The following is a 21614-nucleotide window of genomic DNA, read 5'->3' on the forward strand; positions in this document are numbered from 1 at the left end:
AGCTTCTACCCTTTCATATGCCAGTTTATTTCTTGATTTGGTGCATTTCCAACATACATCAGTTTCTTTCACATGCTGCAGAAGATGGAGGAATTTGAAGTAGGTAAGAAGCAAGAGGAGTCAGAGACCATATTGTGCACAGGCCTAGCCACTATGTTGCAGGAGGGATGCGTTTGGCAGAATCCCAGACTGCATCTGTTAGCCAAATACCTGAATATGTTCTGTATTCTGCAACATCTGACAGTACCTTTCCAATATCAAGCCCTCAGTATGCTGCTTGCTTTGTAATCCACTCAAAATGCAGAAGCAGTGCTATTATAACTTCAACTTGGAGAGTTATACTCTTATTGTACAGCTCAAGACCTACTTGTCCCTAATGTGCAGGAATTGTCTTCCTGTTGCACAGTTTTGGAAATCATTTTGAGTGAGCAAATATCTGAACACCTTGTCTTAAATATTTAATAATCCAATTATTCTCAATTTATTCTAATTTTTCAGAAAAACAAAAAAGGCTTTAACAAAAATGGGAATCCCCCCCCCCCCGGCCCTCACATCTCTAGGTGAAAATGTTAATTTTAAAATGATTTGCTGTACTTCACTTGAGTATATCTCTGGAGGATATATTTTTATTCCCATGACAGACATTTAAATGTAAGTGACAAGACTTTGGCACACCATTGTGAAACTAAGATAATCCTTAAGTGTCCTAGGGGATGCAAACACATATTTTGCTGTAGATGGGCTGCTATGGTGGGAAAGGGGTTGGTAGAAATGGATATATCGGGATGAGAGGTTTTAAGTAACTAGCCACTAGGGAGCTCTTGGCCACCATCTGGTCCTAGTTGCATGCCTATAGATTTTGGATGAGGGTCCTTTTGAAGACTCTTGTCCCCTCCCCCTTTCTGCCACACCAAAAGCTCTGTTGGTAATGCATTGGTCCATTTTCACCCTATTTACGTGTGGATCTGTATTGGACTGGTTGCAGGAGAAACTCCTGTGGCAACCATCATGTTTATAAAACTTATTTTTCAATAACAAGCTTTTCTTTTAGTTAAGTAGGAAGACTTGTATCTCAGTACAACTAATTTCCAGCCCTGGAAATACAGTTCAGATTTCTAAATGATCTTGAGAGTCACATACAAGCAGGTGCCTGCAATTTAACTTGAATTCCAGTGCCTTCTTTCAATTACAGTGGTACCTCGGGTTAAGAACTTAATTTATTCCGGAGGTCCGTTCTTAACCCGAGGTACCACTTTAGCTAATGGGGCCTCCTGCTGCCGCTGCGCTGCCAGAGCATGATTTCTGTTCTCATCCTGAAGCCAACCCGAGGTACTATTTCTGGGTTATTGGAGTCTGTAACCTGAAGTGTCTGTGACCTGAAGCATCTGTAACCCAAGGTACCACTGTATTCCTGTTATATTGCTATCCCACCTTTTCTCCAAGGAGCTCAAAGTGGTATATACCGTATTGGCCTGAATACAAGCCTCACTTTCTTACCAAATTCCGACTGTGAAAAGTTAAAGTACGGCTTATATTCACAACCTTACAGTATGCAGCCAGGAGCGCGGGACACATAGTCTTCTGTCCTCTCCCCCAGGTTTGGGAAGGGAGAGAACAAGGAAGGGGAAAGGTCGCTGGCAACACAGTGTGCCCCCCCCCCAAGTATGCAGCCAGGAGCAGCGAGGAATGGAGTGGCTTATATTCGAGTATTTTTTTCTCTCCCCCTCTCCATTTTTAAAGGTGTGGCTTGTATTCTGTATTCTGATGCAGCTTATTTTCGGGCCGATATGGTACATGGATAACAGTGGGGGGGGGGGTGATAGAGAAAAGACAAAGCAAATTTATATACAAGTGTTCACACAAAAATCTGTTGTTTGGGCCAGGCATAGCTTTGTTTAGCACCGAGCGTAAACATTTCTTTGACTATATATAGTTTTCCTTTGCAGTCTGAGTTTGAATCTGTTATGCAGAAGGCTTCAAAAGAAGGAAGATCAGGGACAGATCCAGACCAAACACTCAAAACACATCCAATTCACGTTTAAAGCAGATGACACCTACCAAAGAATCCAGGAAACTGTGTTTTTCCACATTACAAATTCCCAGCATGCTTAACAAATTACAGTTTCCATGATCCTTGGGAAGGGTGTGGAAGTCATGTGCTTTAAATGTGCATTGGACATCCTTTAAATATATGGCGTGGATCTGCCCCGAGTTGACAATCCACATTTGCAGGCTGGCCTGGAGAATTTATCACTTCCACAGCCATAGACATTTGGTTTCAGTGTTGGTTTTATTACATTAGTATAGATTTGAGCTTTAAAAACTCATCTTTTTTGCTTTGCTCTGCAACAACTTGAATCTGCATGAAGAAAGTAGGCAGTGTCTGTGTGGTCAGAGAATGCATGTAACAGATCTACATTATTGAAATCTCTTAAAGCAAATCATTGGACTTGAACAACTCACCCCCAACTCCCACTGGTGTTTTGAGGGGCATGCATCAGTCTATGGAAAGGGACAATTATTCTGGCATGCCACTGAATGCAATAGTGCACACATGTCCACTACCATAATTTTGTTGCATCACACTTGGATGGTAAATACCAGTTTAGCCTTCCACTCCATTTGATTCCCATCTCTGCAAAGTGTTTTGGTCTTGCATATCGTAAAATGGCTTATTCAGAGCTCTGTGTTAGAACAATATTTGCTTTGGGTCAGCGGCAGGAGATGTTTTAAATGGGAAAGTGCCTCTGGAATATGTGAGCTTAACTATCCCCCACTTCTTTCCTAAATCTTGTTATTTAGGCTTCTGTGCTCTCCTGATGTTTCAGGGATTTATGGTGGATCTTTATTAAATCGTTGCTTTCAAAGAGTTTTCAAATTCCTTTTTATTCTCACAGCTGTGCTGTGAGGAAGGTGGAGCTGTAGACATTATTGACATTTTGTATAGGTTTGGATGCTGAAGCTGCTGAAGGCTCACGTTGTGACCCAGAAGCCAAGCTTTTTATTCATTGAAGCACAGAAAACATGCTCAGTCTATGTATTTTAAACTGTTTCCATTTGCAGGGTGCACAAATCAGGTGAATACCTCTAGTTATCTAACCAAACGTTGAGTTTCTAGGTGTTGTTTTACGGGGAGCACATCCTCTTAAAATGAAGGTGCATGCTAAGTCATTGCAGGGTATTAAACCTGGGTGGAAGAAGAGAGGAAAGTAATCTGTCTAATTGTGACAGCAACAATAAATGTTCTCTCACAGGCAGAATTCAGCAACACCCATTCTGTGAGGAAATACTTCTTAAGAGTATAGATCTTTGAGTTGTGCTACCAGAGAAAAACTGATTTGAAGTGCACACTCTTAGGAAGTAAGCTTTTAGCATTGCAGACTAACCTGGAAGCCTTTCCAGAGCAGGAAGATGCAGCAGGTGGATTGTGTAATGAGTGAGGTCTAGAGCTGGTGAAGACTTAAGTGCCAGAGCACCATTTATGTTAAGCATGCATTTTTAAAAGCTGTTCACAGAAGCTGCCTTCTCTTCAGAAAAAACAGCTGGATTGGGACTGTAGCATGGGTGCAGTAGAACTTTTACCCTTTCATCCTGTACCATTTTATCACCAAAAATAGCCATCCCAAGGACAAACCACTCTTGATGTGATCTGGATGTAGATCAGAGGCCTCCTTGGCTGCTTTTTCCTAAAAGCCACTTATTCTAAGCATACTTAAAGGGGGAGGCAAACACCAATGCATCTTGTTTAAAAACAACAACACCTCTCTCTCATTCAGACGTACAGGTTACAACAAACAGTTCATGAAAAGAAAATGGCCACAGTCCATAATTAATACAGCCTAAAAGATTTTAAAATGTGTCCTTAGCACTGTGTGTATGTTGTCTCTAAGACTTCGTGAGAGTGCTGAAGTCAGCCTTCCTTTAATCTTGAAAATCTTTACTTGAACAGGCTTTCTCTTGTGTTAGCACTGAAGGCACCATCATTGTACCATAGACCAGTGTTAACTTTGTTTAGCTCTGTCCTGGGTGCTGAATAGGCTTTGAAGGCTAAATGTGTAATGTGAACTGGAGAAATGCAGCTTTTGAGACTTGTTTTGCATTTGTTGCTGGATTGCGTTGCTGCGAGGAAGGAAGGAAATAATAAAAATGGAACTTGACTTTAACAGTGATTCTTGATAAAATATGGAAACATTTTTGCATAAAGTTAGATGACTTTTAGTAGCATAGTATAAACAAAGTAATGGAGTCAGAAGCCTGCTAAAGGCTAGTTCTGACAGTGTTGTGGGCACAGAAGGTTGTATCTAAATAAGCTTTGTTTAAAGTAGACCCATTGAGTTTAAGGGAATTAAATTAGTTACGTTCATTTGTTTCAGTGGGGCTGCTCAGAATATGGTTCACATTTGATACAACCAAATGTGAAGAACCCAAAGTAAGATCTTAATTTATTTTAGAAGAAATATTAGCTTTTTACTATATTGCATAATTATGCTGTGTTTTAGATCTGCATACAGTGGTACCTTGGGTTAAGTACTTAATTAGTTCCGGAGGTCCGTTCTTAACCTAAAGCTGTTCTTAACCTGAAGCACCACTTTAGCTAATGGGGTCTCCAGCTGCTGCCGTGCTGCTGCAGCACGATTTCTGTTCTCATCCTAAAGCAAAGCCCAAGGTAATATTTCTGGGTTAGCGGAGTCTGTAACCTGAAGCATATGTAACCCAAGGTACCACTGTAATTTGTCAGTACTACTGTCAAGATCCAGGTTACTGATCTATTTCTGTTTTCCTTATCCCAATAAGCTGGAGATGCTGATGATCCACCAAGAATTACTCAAAACCCAGTCATCAATGGGAATGTAGCAATGGCTGACGGTCACAACAACACAGAAGAAGACATGGAAGATGGTGAGTCACCCCTTCTACTTGCTTTGATGCGGGTGGGGAGCTCGCTTGTTTTTTTCAGTGAGTAGTATATCCATTTGATGGACCTGAAAGGCTTTTGCATCCTCATGTATGTATTTGGGAGACATGGTAGAAGTTTACAAATCAACGTATAGTGTAGAAATAATGGATATGGAGTTTTTCCTCCCTCTCTTGTAAGACAATAACTCAGGTCATCTAATGAAACAGGACAAATGAAAGATTTTCTGCACACTGTGATGGCTAGTGGGTAAGAGGGCTTTAAACTATGGCAGATTCATGAAGGACAAAAAGGCTGTCTCTGTGGTTTTGCCTGATGACGGCTACATGGGACCCCTGCGTTTAGAGGAAGCATGCTTTTGAATACCAATTTCTGGGGAGCAGTGGCAGGGGTGTGTTTCTGTGTGTGGCTTTCCTGAAGACTCAGATTGGCCAGTGTGGGAACTGGGGTGCTGTACTAAATGGACTTTTGCTGTGATCCAACTCACTTTATGGCCTGTTCATTCACAAGTTGTTAAAAGTATTGTGCTTTTTGCCTAAGATTGGCAAAAGGGCTTTGCTTTCCAGTAAAGTATGGCTCATTGGGCGGGGGGGGGGTGAGTGGGATAACTAGCCGTGGCTTATTGTCTGTTTCGTGGGCCTTAATCATGTGAGCAATACAATGCAGGAAGCCATAGCTCTGTCAATACTTTAAGCATCTGCGGGAATCTCCAGATGCCTTCCTAGATTACTTTGCAACTGCACCTGTGTTTTAACTGTAACCCAGTACCATGGGAATAAGTCAGTACGGTGGTCAGGCTGTCTTTTGCACCATTCAATTAAACGTATAATAACAAAGCTTCCTGTTTTCGGAAGCATTCCTTGTGGGCTGGGCCTGCCATGTTTGCTCTTTGTAGTCTGCATTTATTATATATATTTTGTACTAAATTTAATATTTCATTAAGCGAGACTTTGAAGTGGTTAATAGGTGGCTACATCAGTCTTGTATTAAAGCCTTTGTTTGGTAGTCGTAGGTGACAAAGAATTGGATGCAGGTGAGCACACAAAATTATATGCAGGTGAGTGAGCAGGTTAGTGTAGAAACTAAGTGGGCTGCCAGAGAACAAGGCAAAGGAGCTCTCTGATCATTTTCTTTGAGTCCCCAGTGAAGTTACCAATGTATGGGCCACCATGGCAAGGTTATCCTTGTCTGGCACACCAACTGAGGTTGGTAAAGGTCACTGACGCGTCTTGTGACAGCAGTGGATCTAGGAGTACCCCGAAACTGCCCACCAGCTCCTTCAGATGGAGTGCAACCACATCCAGAGCTGGTTCAAAACCCAGTTCCCAGATCTAGGAATCACCCATCCATAGGGTTTCCATCTTGTGGGGATTCAGACACATCTTTAGGCCACTTTGAACTACGTGCAGTGTAATTTTGGTCATTCCTGGCCATCCCACCATTCAGCTTCATTGAATGTCTCTAGGCTCTAGTTTTATGTGAGATGTTGCTTCTTCAAAGTATCAGACCTCTGCAAGGCTTTTAATGGGACCCTTCTAAGCTGCCTGGCTGAGATGATCGCAAGGAGCATTGCATTGTAGTGGTTTGCACCTGCCTATCTGATAGGAGGACCAAGCATGCATTGATGGTTTTAATTCAAAAAGTGGTCTGTTTGACTCTTTTGGTTGAAGTGGTTTTGATTATGTTGTTGCATGCCACCCCAGTCCCCAAGAGGTGCAAGGTTCCAGGAGTACCTATGGTTTGTTTTATTTGTAATGAGGGACAGCAGAGACTGTGGTAGCTTTAGGATATATAATTTATTTACACATGGTATATACATGAACCTATGATGGAGGGACTCACAGCATTAACACCCCAAGAAGTTATTGTCCCCCCTCCCCTCTGGCTTTTGTCTTTCTACCAGACAGTTGAGGAAGGGGGCCCACCTATTTGCCCTCTGTCACAGAGCCACTTCCTTTTGCCTTGACAACCCCTACTTAGGGGGCCATTAGCAAGAAACTTGTCTGGCTATTCCAGCAGTTGAATTCCTCTTGGATCTAGGAATTGGAAGGAACTCCAGCATACAGCCTGCCCCCTCTCCCCACAAAAAACTTGCTAAGATGATGTTTAATTGTTCTTATTTTTTTTATTCCAGATAGAACAATGTATTCATATTTAAATGAATTCACATAAAATTAAGTACCAGAATCCACTTTTAAAAAACCTTATAACCAATTTAAATTCTTGCTTTACTGTTCTTCTTTCAAGTTGTCTTGAAGGCTCTATGGAGAAATTTGGTGTGTTTTTTTATTATGATGATGATAAATGCAACTTCAGGAAGTTTGCCTCTAAAGCCCGGGCTCATTGCTTGTGGTGTACAGTTTCCTAACATGGACCAGATAGCATCATAATCATTATTATTCAGTATAACTTGATTTCTTATCTTCCCTTCACCACAAGGTCCAAGGGTGGGTTACAGCAATTTTAAAATGCAATTTTAAAATCAGTTTAAAACAAATTACAGTCAACAGAATAGGAGGATTATTATTATGGGGTCAATAACATATTAAGTGGATGGGCTGTGCCCTTCCTTGAGGTCACTCTCACTGCTATGCATAGAGAATGAAAGCGAATCATATAGAGTTAAAATGATCACTAACAATCCTGGGTGAGGTATGTGCCCTTCCCCATCACTTGTGACTTGGCTTAATTTACTTGGGTCACTTGGAATGATTAGCTGCAAGGGAGCTTTCAGCCAGTTCATTTCAGTTCATTCCTTATGAAGCACATAAAAAGGTTGGTCTAGACTCTAGAGCTAGTGGGACTGGGATGTATGGACTTCAACTGTTTGGCCTTTAAAAACTTCTTCTGGTTGTTATAATTTGATAACTTTTAAAATGGCTATTGCTGCTTAATCAGAGGTTAAGCCACCCTACAGAGGACAGTCATCACAAATGCCAGATGTGAATGGGCCATTACTCCCTTTGAAATAACTTATGTGAGGCTTGAGAGTACTCCTTGATCCACCACTGTGGAGGGCACTTTGCTAGTGTTGGCTGGTATACCAGCTACAACTACTCCAGTGTTGGCCACTGTGAGAACAGAATGCTGGATTAGATTCTGGGCCATTGGCCTGATCTAACAGACTCTTCTTATGTTCTTATATGGTTCTGGACCAGGGTATTATGAAAAGTCACCTCTCCCATTTCGCCCTGGTCACTTTAATCTATGAATGAAGGTTGATTGATGGTGCCACACACCTCCCTGTCAAGCCTTGTGGCTCAAATGCATGCTTTCAGTGTTGTGGCACCTGTTCTCTGAAGTTCTTTTCCTTAGCAATGAAGGAAGCCCCAACCAACATTATGTTTTTGACATTAGATGAAAACATTTGTTTTTCCCCAAGCCTTCCAGATCAGTTCATTTTAAAACTTCATCTTTTGATTCATGTTGACTTCCAAGTTTTTTTTACAAAAACATTGGTTTATCATTTGTATTACATGTTATAAACTTTTTTGTACTGCTCAGTATTTTTGAGCAGTTTATAGATTCTGAAATAAATTTTAAAAATTGGAATACTTTGGCATTTTAAGAGGGAGGCTTTCAGAAGACGTTCATGGTGGCATAACAGCTTTGGTTTCACAAGTAAAAATCTGGCCTGGGGGGAGTAACTGTGCCTTTACTAATTGAAATTCATTTGGGAGTGTGTGTGTGTGTGTGTGTGTGAAACAGAAAGAGGGAGACCCCAGAGGCAGGGAGGAAGAGCAAGATTGAAAAGCTATGTAACAAAAGCTTGTCATTTGAAATACTTCTATTTGACTGCTTTGTTTTTCTGTGGCAAAAGACCATAATGGAATGCTGAGTTGGCTGTTGAAAATGCAAAAATGCACATTGATTTCATTTTGTGGCTGCTTATTGCATTTTTTTCAAATAACTTGAAACGAAGCTTCTTCTTTTAATGTGAAATGCCATTCAGTTCACCTCCAAACTGAACTCTGTCAAGAATGGATCAATGTTTACATTAAAAAGATAAAGCTGTGTTTATTTTATTATCAGGGGATCTGTGACTTTACATTTTGATGTTTTGAAACTGAAAATGAAGATCCCTCCCCCAGACTTTTTAGCAGCCTCTTTGTGTGAGAAGAATAAATGTTGCACAGTTTTTCATCACTGAACATACACAATATTCTCCTTGCAGGTGCTGTCAGCAACTATTAGGTACTGATTATCTAGTAACAGTAGTTATGCGGGTTCCTCTTTATGCTGTTTTTTAAAAAATATTTTGTACCAGAGGTTTCCCCATATCTAATTATGTCACAGTTTAAAACCTTATACATCCTGTATTTTATGCCCCCTTATGCTTTGTTGCATAATTGCACTGATGATTTTGTTTTGTTTTGTTGTATACTTCTTTGTATGGGTTGTATATATTTGTATATATTTGTAGTTGTATATATTTGTAGTTGTATATATTTTGTTGAGCTATTTCAAACCAAATTTGGCTTACAGCTCAATTGTTATAAGCAAAGTAGTAGTGAAGTGTTTGTTTGTTGTTGTTGTTTTGCAAGGGGCGGTATATGCACAGTTCAACCATAAACTAGATATGTAGACTTGTTAATATAAAACACTCCATAGCAGGGGGAGACACATTTCCCATGGCAGGAAGTTCCAGAGTCTGGGTCCTGCACTACAAAGAAGTCCCTCTTTTGTATCCACATCAGCTGGTGGTGGTGGGGAATTAATGGTAATCTTAGTGGGCAGACAACTCACACAGGGAGGAGATGAACTTCTAGCATTTGAACTTGGAACCAGCCTGTAAGCCACTGAGATTGGCATGATAACAGAGGTGCATGATTCAAGTATCTGGCCCTGGTCAAAATTGCATTGGTACAAATTGCTGCAACTAAAATTTTCAGCTTTCAAAGGCAGCTGGTGGTACAGTGTACTTTTTCTACTGCTTCCTTAGAATATGATGTTGGAAAGGGGACAAAGAAAGTTAGGTGTCAACTGCATACTGGTACAGTGCTCTCCAAATCTCTGCACAATAAATTCCCATTGTAACTAAAAATCAGAAATAAAATAGACAGTCTATTAAAGACTTTATCCTTGCTCTGCAGTGTTCTTACTGTTTCTACATCTGACTTGTTCAATGCATATGGGGTGTTTTGCTGCTCAGATGAAATGCCACATGGTGAGTGGAGGCCGAGCACCTTTGGCCTTGCATGGGGACTGAAAGACCAGGCTGATTAATTTGCATTTAATTGATCTTTGGTATTTTGCAGACACAAGCTGGCGGTCGGAAGCAACTTTCCAGTTCACTGTTGAACGTTTCAACAGGCTGAATGAATCAGTCCTAAGTCCCCCCTGCTTTGTACGGAACCTGCCATGGAAGATTATGGTGATGCCACGACTCTACCCAGACAGGCCGCACCAAAAAAGTGTAGGATTCTTTCTTCAGTGCAATGCTGAGTCTGATTCCACGTAAGATATTTAATACACGATACATTTCTGTATAGCACCATCTTAACCTATTGCATTTTCTGACTATAACTTCTGTGTCGATTGGTAGGACAGCATGAGGCATTCAGGAAGGGTGTATAGGGTCATGTGCTTAGATGTGGAGGAAAGAGGCAGAAAGTCGCATTAGAGAGGTCTAATCAGTCTGATTTAGTCTTCCTTGTTGTCTGCTGTATATTGGGTATAGTATGTTGAGTTTGACATAACTTAATTTGGGATGAATGTAATGTATGTTAGTTCTCAGATATATATTGACCAAATTAATAAGCTATTCAGGCTGGTATTTAATAGTTTTGAATAGTTAATAGGTTAATTACCAAATACATGAACCAGATGAGGATGCAGACTATTTGACCTTTCCCAACAAGAAGAAAGCAGCAAGTGCTCAGTGAATCTATATACAGAGCTGATTTATTGAAGTATAAATTGGCTGCACTGTTGCATACTTACTGCTGCTTCCTTCTGGTGAGGTGCTGCCTGTTTGAATTCCCTCATGCATGAGCACAAAATGATCTGAGCATGTTGGAATGCTCAGTTGCTCCTATTTTGTTTTGTTTTTTGGTAAACAACAAAACGCTAAATGGAGAAAGGCCTCCCGTAGGAAAAGACTAGAGCCTGTCAGTTGATAAAAAAATGGGTATATCAGCTAATTTTAATTAATAAACTTGAATATTACCAAAGCTGCTAGGCAGGGGGTCCATTTGAAAAAGTGAGCACAGGTTCCGAATTGTATGTTTTTTAAAAGTTGGTTTTAACATCTAAAGCTGATGTTGGCTGACTCAGTTTACGTTGTTAGAAATCAATGCTTACAGCCTTAACAAAACAGGGAATGGAAATAAGGTGACTACAGCAGATTTTTGTATACATGGGATTGGAGCACATCACTCTAAGAACTAGAAGCCACAATCTTGGTTGAGTGGGAGGCATAGTGGAGTTCATGTGCAACCTTTTGAAGGAGTCTCCTAACCCTCAGGTTGAGAATGCAAGCAAATAAACATTCAGAGAACAGTGGCATCTCCATTTGCTGTTTCTTAACCTGTAGTAGCAGAAGTCTTTTTAAAGTATTCCTACCTGCTTTAGAGTTGTAGTAGCATTCTTAGATAGCTATAGAAGAAAATGCACCGAGCTGGAAAAATTCCATGGCGAGTGAACACATAAAAACAGCTCTGTGAGAAACTGAGCCTCTACTCAAACTCTTTCCGTGATGTTAATAGTTTGTAATGGCTCTGAGAGCATTGAAGCAAAGTTTTTTTTTTTTTATCCAGAGGTGGCAAGAAGTAAGGTAGGCTTGTTCAGTAAAGCACAGTTTATTACCATCTTTTTTGTGCAGCTCAGCATGTCAACTGTTATCTCTTTAATTGTTGCAGGTCATGGTCTTGTCATGCACAAGCAGTGCTCAAGATAATAAATTACAAAGATGATGAGAAATCATTCAGTCGCCGTATCAGCCACTTGTTCTTTCATAAGGAAAATGACTGGGGCTTTTCCAACTTTATGTCATGGAGTGTAAGTAACAGCATGCAGCAGCGCAATAGCCAGTGTGATGGTTATGAATAAGTTTTGAACTAGAAAATCCATGTTCAAATCCTCACTCAGCCGTGAGGTTCACCAAATGATTCTGAGCAAGTCTCCTTCCTCCTTCCTTTATTTCTTCCTCTTAGCCTAACCTACCTCACTGGCTTGTGAGAATAAAACAGGTTCATAGGTTGGAGAGAACTGTGAATACCTCCTTGAGATCGTTTGAGGAAGGGTGGGATAAAGAATACAATGCAATGTAATTGACATTATGAGAAAGAAGTCCCATGTTAAGCTCTCAACTGGTGGTCCTGCTCACATAAATTGTGACGAGCAGTGATCTTCCTCTCTGAATATCAGGAGACATTCCTGTCATTCAGACTCACTGTTAAAAGTTAGCGTGCATTTATAGACTTCAGGTTTTAAGAAAAGAGCTTTCAAGATTGCCAGTCATCAAAGTGAAGTTAGTTTGGCCTTATATGTGATTTGATTTTTAATGTTCTTGTTGTCAATTTTACTTTTTGTAGGAAGTTACTGATCCAGATAAAGGCTATATAGAAGATGACAAAGTAACTTTTGAAGTGTACGTTCAAGCTGATGCTCCACATGGCGTGGCGTAAGTAGCTTATGATGCTTTGACTGGAACAAGTGGTTGGATTGTGGGTCAGTAACCAAGTTTCTTAACAGTCTTTGATATCCGTTGTGAATTTGGTAAGTGTCTTGTGTTCAGTGTTCAACAAATCACTTCACATTACTGTCAACTGCTAAGCAGCACCTGCTCATTTTGTGGTTTAGAAATCAGTCCGCTGTGCAGTCTTTCTTCAGAAGGTCTTTGAAGAGCATACTTAAAAGGATAAAATTTATAAACAGATTTCTGAATATATGGAACAAAATTCTAAATATTCCATGATGGATATATTGCCTTAATGACCAGCAAGGTTGTGTTGGTGGATACGGCTGGGTTCCACAATAATTGTCCATTGTATTCACACACTGGAAATACATTAATTTGTGTGTGTGTGGTTCTTGTAACCCAATTCATGGTTTTTATAGGTGGGATTCCAAGAAGCATACAGGATATGTAGGACTGAAGAACCAGGGAGCAACCTGCTATATGAACAGCTTATTACAGACATTATTTTTCACAAATCAGCTACGAAAGGTAAACCAAAGTTTTTGTGACTTATTTGTTTTTATGCTGCTGAATGACTATGGGGATATTAGGAGCGACCCTCCATAGCTGTGCAGCCTAACGTTATTGCACTGGAGATGTGCAGGATGCTATAGGTGATAATCCATGTTATGAATGCAGCTGGTAAATTATTCTGTAGTAGCTGCTTGTCCTGCCCTGCATCTACAACTTGCTGCCTGAACCAGCACCCACAACCACACCAAGGAAACAGCACCACAGAGCTATTCCAGGTCCTGGGAGGCAGCCTTGGCAGTAGAGAAGACAATAGAGATGGCAGGCCAGTGGAAGGAAGAGGTAGAGTAGCTTGATCTCTTAGTTGGCGGTAGTTGCCATGGAGTTCATCCTTGTGGCAGAGAACACCTCTGAGCTAGCAAATGCCAGTTGCCGTTTTGAAGTTCAGGGCAGCCTCAACTTAAAGCATTCTCTAATTGTAAATCCATCTTGTAGGTCACCTGCATTCTGCTTCTTTGTAACTTGTGCCTTCGGACTCCTCTGTATTTCTTCTACATGCCCCACCCTAGCTGATACCTATCCATCTTAACATTATTATTCTACCCAATGGTTAAGTGTGCATGAGATTTTACCAAAAGGTTATAGTCACTAGCTCTCTCCAATGCTGTTGCGAACAGCTGCTGCTTGTGTGCAAAACCTGCCTGAGGTACCATTGATCCTTTTGGCAATGAAGAGACACTCGAAGGGTTTTCTTCTAGAACCCCAGCAGTCCTTGAAGAAGAGGAGAAAACTTGCTGCTGCTTACTGTGGCTTATAGGGATTAAATGAAGCCATGTTCTCATTAAATGTACAGTGGAGGCCTGATGCAAGAGTGAATTAAATGCTCCATTGAAATCACCAGGTTGTATACAGCTAAGTTAGTTGTGCCCATTAATTTAAGTGGGTCTACTCTGAGTAGGACTAATACTGGATACAGCTCCTTGACTGTGCCCATTATCTCTCTTTTTCTTCCTTCCGCCTACAAAAAAGGGCCCTGCTGGATCAGAATAAGGCCTATTTAGTCCAGTATTTTGTTCTATGGGGCCAGCCCCCCCACTCTGGGGTTAAGCATGCAACTGATTCTAACAAATTACTACTGTCTATGGTGTCTAGGAGATGAATGGTTCATTCTGGAGGTAGCACTGTCTGCTATGATCATTCAGGAGTGCAGCGAGCATAGTGTTTGGCCTTTCACTTGACCTGATTGCTCAATTCATAGTCTTGCAATAAGCTTAAATTTTTTTAAGTAACTTCCCAACCACCCAGCTATTCAACTTCCTTGTCACAGTGTTTTAGTTGAGCAATGAATGTGCTTTTCTTAGGCTTTTATGCAAACAACCACCACCTGTTACTGCAAAGAGTGGTATCTTTTGTCTCTTCCTGTCTTTCTGGTTCTTTTATGGTCATTCCCTAAGGGAGGCTTCTCTGATATTAATACATTCCTGATTATGATTTCCTTTTAGGTTGGTTAAAGAAAATAACTCTTGCTTTCTCACTTTTGCTTCTCCTTGCCACTCTCAATTTATCAGGCCCTACTTTGTGTACCCACGTTTAGGGTTCTGCAGGGTGTGAATGAATTAATGAATGAATCTTTATTTGCGTCAACCATCAGCCATAAAACAACAATAAGGTAAAGGTAAAGGGACCCCTGACCATTAGGTCCTGTCATAGACAACAATACAATATACAAATAATAGAAATAATTATATAAAATTATATAAAATACATTTTAGGGTTTTGAATCAATAGTCAAATAATGGATCTTATTCTGATGGCCCCAGGTAAAAACACTGCAGCCTTTGCTGTCACCTTCTCATCTTGATCTGCCAAGAGAAAGGACAATGTAGCCTTTCTCAGAATGGATAAAGAGGGGTGATATTCTCGTTCCTCAAGTCTTTATAAAGAGTGCAAGCCAGAAGGGCATGCACCACCGATTCAGTACTGCCATCTCCACAGGCACATAAGTGTTTTTCATGTCTGTTGGAATCGTCCCTTAAGTACAGTCGAGGACAATACATTCAATCTTGCAAGAGTAAAAGCACATCTATATTTTAGAATTGCTGGGTTATGCAGATAGGATGCCAGAGAGTCGAAATGGGAAGGTGGGAAATATTCATACCATGGGCAAAATTTCCTTATTGTGGCCAAGTTGTTCTGATACTCAGTATCATTTAGGCGCTGACAAATTAGACTGTTTGCTTTACTCACCCAAAGTAGCCTTTGTGGTGATAAAGCACAAGAGTGAGGTTTTTGATAGACAATTTTAGTCCAGGCACTCTTGTGACAATCTTGAAGCCCTAGGGATAGTAGACTGGGGGGATTAGAGTTTACGCAAAGCCAATAGTTAAGTGTTCTACGCCAGATCCACAATTCTACCGAGGGAAGATTAGCCTCTAGGCGCAATGAAGCGTTTGGGACACAGGGTGGCACAGATAAAATTTGCCTTAAGAACTTTGATTGGACAGCTTCCATAGATACAAGGTGAGTGCCTGTCCAAATCTGAGCCCCATATAATAACTCTGCTAGGGGTTTAGGTTCTGCAGGGTGTGATGTTGGCCCAGTTTACTAAGGATCTCAACTCTTTTAAAAGCAAGTTTTTAACAAAGAGCTGTGTGAGGATACTGAAGCTCACCTGGCAATTTTACTCTACCACCCAGAGAGAAAATTGAGACTTTGCAAACTCAGTTCCATATGCATTCTGTATCCCCCCCCCTGAACCGATATAAAATTGTGAATGACATTCAGTCCAAGTTGCCAAGAGAAGTTGCAGTTTCAGAACCTCCTTTTTTGATAACCCTGCCAAATAAATTATTTTGTTACTTTGCATTTATGCAGTGATTTCAGTTGCTTTTCTCCCCCAACCCCAAACCCTTTCTTTGTACCATGCTAAATTCAGTCACCTACTTTGTATTGTTTAGGATTTCCATTCATAATCTGCTTTCCATTCCATTCATCACCTAAACCAGCTCCTAAAGTTTTTCTGCTCCTGTTAACTCCCCAGCTTCTCTCTACTTCAGTGGTTTAATTTTGCTATGTAGCAGGTGGGTCAGAACTACTCTTCATCTCCCTCCTCTTCCTATGGCCTCCTTTGTCTCTATTGATACCAGCCATTTAAAAAAAAACTTGCTCAACTTCCTACCATTGATGTGGTCTTCTTGGCTGGGTGTGCCCCTTCCCCTTTTTCCCTAGGCTTATCAGCCTGGCATGTTACTTTGCCCACTGAAATATCAGCAGGCTTTGTACTGAGGTATTGAGATGGAACCACAGCTCAGTAGTAGAGTGCTTTGCTTGCAGATGATCCCAGGTTGAATCCTCACCATCTCTAGGTGGGACTGGGAATGTTCCCAGTATGAAATCCTGGAAAGCCACTGCCAGTAAGTATAGACAGCACATAGCTAGATATACCAGTGATCCTGGCCCCTAAGTTTCCTATTTGTTTCCCTTTTATTGGCTGCTTGTCTTCATTCTTCAAGGGTGTATTTCTATTTTTTTTCTTTTACGTGCTTGTAATATGCCTTGCTATTCCTGTTCTTAGTCTCTCCTCATCCTAATCTTGTATTAATCCCCCAGAGTTCTACTTTCCTTTCTTGTGGTCTACTCATTTGTCACTAGCAGCCTTTAACCCAGTGTTGTTTGTTATTCTAAGAAACCAAAGAGACTGTGCAGTTTTCGAGTCAGTGGTTAAAATCAGGATAGTCTTGAAAGGTTAATTTTGCCACCTTGAGCAGCCAATCCTGCTCCTTGATCTCAGAAACCTTCATGCAAACTTTGGTTAAAATAAGCAGGGTCCAAATGCATATCAAACACACATTTCCAAAATACATAGTAGAGTCTGTAGCCATTAAGTGTACTATTTATTTATTGCAGTTAATTCTTTCGGGATGCAATCCTTCCAATAATAATAATAATTTTTATTTATACCCCGCCCTCCCCAGCCAAGAGTGGCTTACAAGCAATAATAAAAACAAGTTAAATAATTACAACTTAAAAACAAAATTAAAAATACAGCATTAAAATATTGAAACATTAAAATATTAAAATGTAGCCTCATCGCAATGGAGAAGGAAAAGAAAAAAGAAAGAGAGGGAGGGAATCAAATTGGCTCCATGTCAAGGGCCAGGCGGAACAACTCTGTCTTACAGGCCCTGCGGAAAGAAATCAGATCCTGCAGGTCCCTGGTCTCATGAGGCAGAGCGTTCCACCAGACCAGAGCCAGAGTTGAAAAGGCCCTGGCTCTGGTTGAAGCCAATCTAACTTCCAAGCGAGTTTAGCAGCATAACATGGCCCTTGTGATGTCAACATTTCCTGCACAGCCTTGGATTGCATTAGTCTCCTTTTCAGACTTTTCTACACAAGCTGCTCTCCTAATTCCCTCTCTTGTGCATTCTGTGTTTTTAGTTTTCTCCCTCACTCCTGTGTCACCAGTGAATAGTTGGAACTATTCCCCTGCTCTTCGATTAACTCACCCACAACATGCAGCCTTTTGCCATGTCACATTTTAATCCCTTTAGGGCCCTTTGTCTAAATTCACTGATGTTCTCAGTCCTTCCCAGTTGAATGTAATCTGAGAATTGAATTGGTGTATGTTTCCTCCCTCTTTCTGGCGATTAACAGATAAGTAAAACCCATCTGACCCCTTTCTTTCATGCTTTTAAATGGGCATACTGTCAATCACGTAGGAAGCTGCCTCATACCAGCTCAGACCATTTAACTTAGCATGGTCAACACTAGCTGGTAGTGGCTCTCCAGGGTTTCAGGCAGTTTTTCCCAGTTCTTCCTGGAGATGCCAAGGGTTGAACCTGTGACCTTCTATGTGCAAAGCAGGTGCTCCATTACTGAGCCACCGCCCTTCCCTTCAGGAACATAGGAAGCTGCCTTGTACTGAGCCAGGTGGGAATGTCCCCTCAATGACTAGAAGATTCCATCTCTTTTCTGCAATGTGAAAATACCTAGTCTTGAAATTGAATTATGCATTCTCTTAGCCCTAGCTAAGAGTGATGCAGTATTACCTATGGCAAATGTTTCCCTAGATTTATACAGTCCCGTATGTAGCTGGATCCTTGGGTACTTGAACCACTGCATCATTGGGAGCTGGAATATTTCCCTGGTGTAGGGAAATGCCCAAGATGTTGGATCTGTGTATTGAATTGAGACAATACAGCGATAAAAATTGTGCTGTTGTGCATAATTCCAGTTCTGCAAGGTGCTGAACATGATTTAGGGGAAACTTTACTGTGTTGTGTGTCTGGTAGCAGATTGATTAGAGTCAGGCAGGACAGGACCTAGGACAGTTCCCATTACATGCTCCCACTCTCATTGTAAATGGCTCTGATAAGGGTCTGAACTGAGATGGGCACAAAAATAGTAAAGCCGTCCTGCCGAGTGTTGACCAAGACCAGCCTACCCTTATCTGCCCAGCTTGGTGCCTTGCACTCCAGCATCACTTGTTGGTCTTCAGTTAAACTTCCTCTCCTCTCCTCAGAACTTACAGGTGAGGGTTGACCTGTGGAGACATGATGAGGCTGTGCATTCTGGTTCCTTGTTTGAGAGGTCTGAACTCACTTCTAATTTTCAGAGGGTTAATCTGGTGCCAAGATTAATTCTTCCTGCAGATTGTTCTTCCTCAGGCTAGCTTGGGGTCCATGCCATCCCTAAGGGAGAGTTGTGCTGTATAGTGGTCACCTCTGTATCAGAATTGCTCTCTGAAACATCTGGAGTTCTGGGCATGACAAATTTCAGATATGTTTGGAAAGGATGGGGGGGGGAGAGAAGAGAATACCAAGGGCAGCCTTTTTTAGAGACACCCCTCCCTCCAAATAATCTGGTGCAATGTCATAATGGAAGGTTCATTTAAATAAGCATCAAACGCCAAGGCCCAAACAGAATGTAGGATGGCAGTTAGCTTGCTGTGTTGCAGCAATAGTTTGGGCATCGTGAAAATTAAGCTGTCAGTCTGATTTGAGCAACTGTTCCACTGTAAGCAATATGATGAAACTGCGGGATATTGCAGGGCCTTCCCCTCCCCTTTAGTGTCAGCAGAGTACATGGGCAGATTATTCAAATATGTTTTACTGATGTTGGCCTGTCTGACAGATTTTTGATCACGATGAAATGGATTAATAAATACAACCATGTGAGCTATGAGTCCCTTTTCTGTAGTCCTAATTAAATTGGTTTCTTTTTTAGGCTGTGTACATGATGCCCACAGAAGGAGATGACTCATCAAAAAGTGTTCCTTTAGCATTGCAGAGGGTGTTCTATGAGCTTCAGCATAGCGACAAACCAGTAGGAACTAAGAAGCTGACAAAATCCTTTGGGTAAGTGCTGCCAAGATATCAGATGGCTCTTCATGGCTGGCCAGTTTCTTAAACAAAGATTCTCAGCCTACTTCTTCTCAGAAGTGGTTTTCACCATCTGTTAAATGAACCAAGACTATGTTAATTGTGGTGAAGCCATCCGTTCCTGACAGGCTCTTGCTGAAGGGGATCCTGCCATTGGTTGCATGCACCGACAGATCCTTTTAGTATAGCAAACCCTTCCATGTGCATTTTGCCCACCATTTTGTCAGGAATCTATGGGGAGGGATCATAGCCCAGTGGTAGAACACTGAAGCCCTCAAGTTCTGCCCTTGGCATCTGCAGTTAAAAGTATCTCAAGAGGTGGTTCATATTCTTTATATGCTGCCCAGTAACAGAAGATCTCTAGCCAACTTAGAGTTTAGGAAAACGATGTGATGGAGAAGACTCTCTGACTGACACCCTGGAGAGATGCTGCCTGTTGGGGTGGACCAGGCAGGAGTGGGGAACTGGATCTGGCTGGCATACCAGATCCATAAGCCTCCCCCACCCCCAAGGTCAAGTTTATGACAACTGGGTGGGAACACCCACCCACCTGTCAGTCTCCTGATGTCATAATGATGTCAGGCGATAAACAACTTTTGAAATTTGAAGTAGATTACTAGGCAGTTACAGCAACCTCCTTTGAAGGTGCGCTCCCAGTACCAGTCAGTACCAGTTTGCCTTCAAAGGGGATTGCCATTAGTGCAAAATAGTTTGCATTGAAACCCCTTGCTAAAATGGGTGGTGGTGGTGCAGAATGGGGAGCCCTGGTTTCAATGCATACCTCTAATGGCGCAAGCCTGTTTGGAAGTGCTCTCCCACCAACAGTCAGGTGATTTTTCAAAGGGAAATCAGGATCAATTTTTCTTTGAAAGAAAAGTTTGTGCCAGTTGTGCTAAGCCTTTAAGCCCAAGGGCTGCATTAGCTATTAGGCAATCTCCCTACTGCAGTGCTGGGCTTGCTTGAGATATATGCAGTTGCACTACGCGCACGCACACACGCAAGATATGGAGTGGCAGGCCATTTGAAATGGTAATCATGATCTAGGTCACAGGTTTTCTGCCCGTTCTTCATGCACTTACGTGTCCACACATGAAAAGAATGGTTCATTCTGGGATTTCATAAGTTGCACAGTCTTTCTTAGCTGGGCTTTTTGTTGGTGTAAAGCACGAGGTATTTTTTTAATAACTTCACAATTGTTTTCAAATGTGGCCATTTTATAAGTGCTTTTTTCCCCACTATTTAATAAAGATGGGAGACGTTAGACAGCTTCATGCAACATGACGTTCAGGAACTATGTCGAGTGGTATGTATTTCCCCTTTTTCTGTTCAAGATTAGCATACAGTTTTGTTGCAGTTATTCATGTCATGTCACTCACAGGGTAATCCAGAGGGAGACTGTTCCACACAAGCCCCACTGAAATGAACTGAAGTTGCAGAATATCTCCTGGTTTGATTAGGCTGTGCAAAATTGCTTCTTGCTAGATTGCACCCTAAATCAACTTTTACTTATACTCCAGGTTTAGTTAGAGCAAGTGATCAAATTTAATTTAATTGTTGAAATCTCAGCCCTGGAATTTGTGCAGACATCATTAGTGTCCTGCCCTATATGTGCAGAGTTGTGTTTCCTGCACACTGAGGAGGAATATCAGACAGGGGGAAAACCTTAAATTTTAGAACTCCTCTAAGTAGGGTCTCTTTATAGTTCTGTGTTAAGAAAGTGCCACCCTGAGGCATTCAGGACCTTTAGCCAGAATTAAAACTAAACAAATAGTTTTCTGTTAAGAAAGCAGAAGTAGCTTGAAGTGTGAGAGGGTGATCTGAAAGCACTGTAGTTTGGAGGCAGTGATGGCCTGGATGAGGACCAATAAACTGAAGTTGAAATCCCACTTGGGTAACACTGTGGATTGGTGGTTCCTCCAGTCTTGGAATTGAATGGATAGCCTGTCTTGGGTGGGATTCTTCTCCCTTAGAAGGGGCAGGATCATAGCTTGGGGATACTCTTGGATCTAGATCTGCCATTGGCTTCAGTGGCACAGATACCCTATATTGGGATACAGTTGTTGCTGGCTAGAACAGCTCTGGATGACGGCAGTAAGGTTTACCTAAGGCTACCATTGAAGACTGATTGGAAGCTGCAGTTAGAGAATAATATGGCTGCCAGAATTTT

The 21614-nt window shown here is 41.4% G+C and overlaps 1 protein-coding gene across 7 annotated transcripts in view; it reads left to right on the top strand.

Annotated features, from left to right (window-relative positions):
- Positions 1-21614, top strand: part of USP7 (ubiquitin specific peptidase 7) — an 83217-nt gene that overhangs the window by 40992 nt on the left and 20611 nt on the right. For all 7 annotated transcript variants that reach the window (XM_082199056.1, XM_082199053.1, XM_082199054.1 and 4 more), the window contains 7 exons: positions 4795-4899; positions 10174-10372; positions 11776-11914; positions 12451-12539; positions 12977-13085; positions 19293-19423; positions 20696-20750. In XM_082199056.1, coding sequence (XP_082055182.1) covers positions 4795-4899; positions 10174-10372; positions 11776-11914; positions 12451-12539; positions 12977-13085; positions 19293-19423; positions 20696-20750 — 827 coding nt within the window. The remainder of the gene's footprint in view (positions 1-4794; positions 4900-10173; positions 10373-11775; positions 11915-12450; positions 12540-12976; positions 13086-19292; positions 19424-20695; positions 20751-21614) is intronic.

The sequence above is a fragment of the Podarcis vaucheri genome (assembly GCF_965113315.1).
Source record: "Podarcis vaucheri genome assembly, chromosome: 14".
Taxonomy (NCBI): domain Eukaryota; kingdom Metazoa; phylum Chordata; class Lepidosauria; order Squamata; family Lacertidae; genus Podarcis; species Podarcis vaucheri.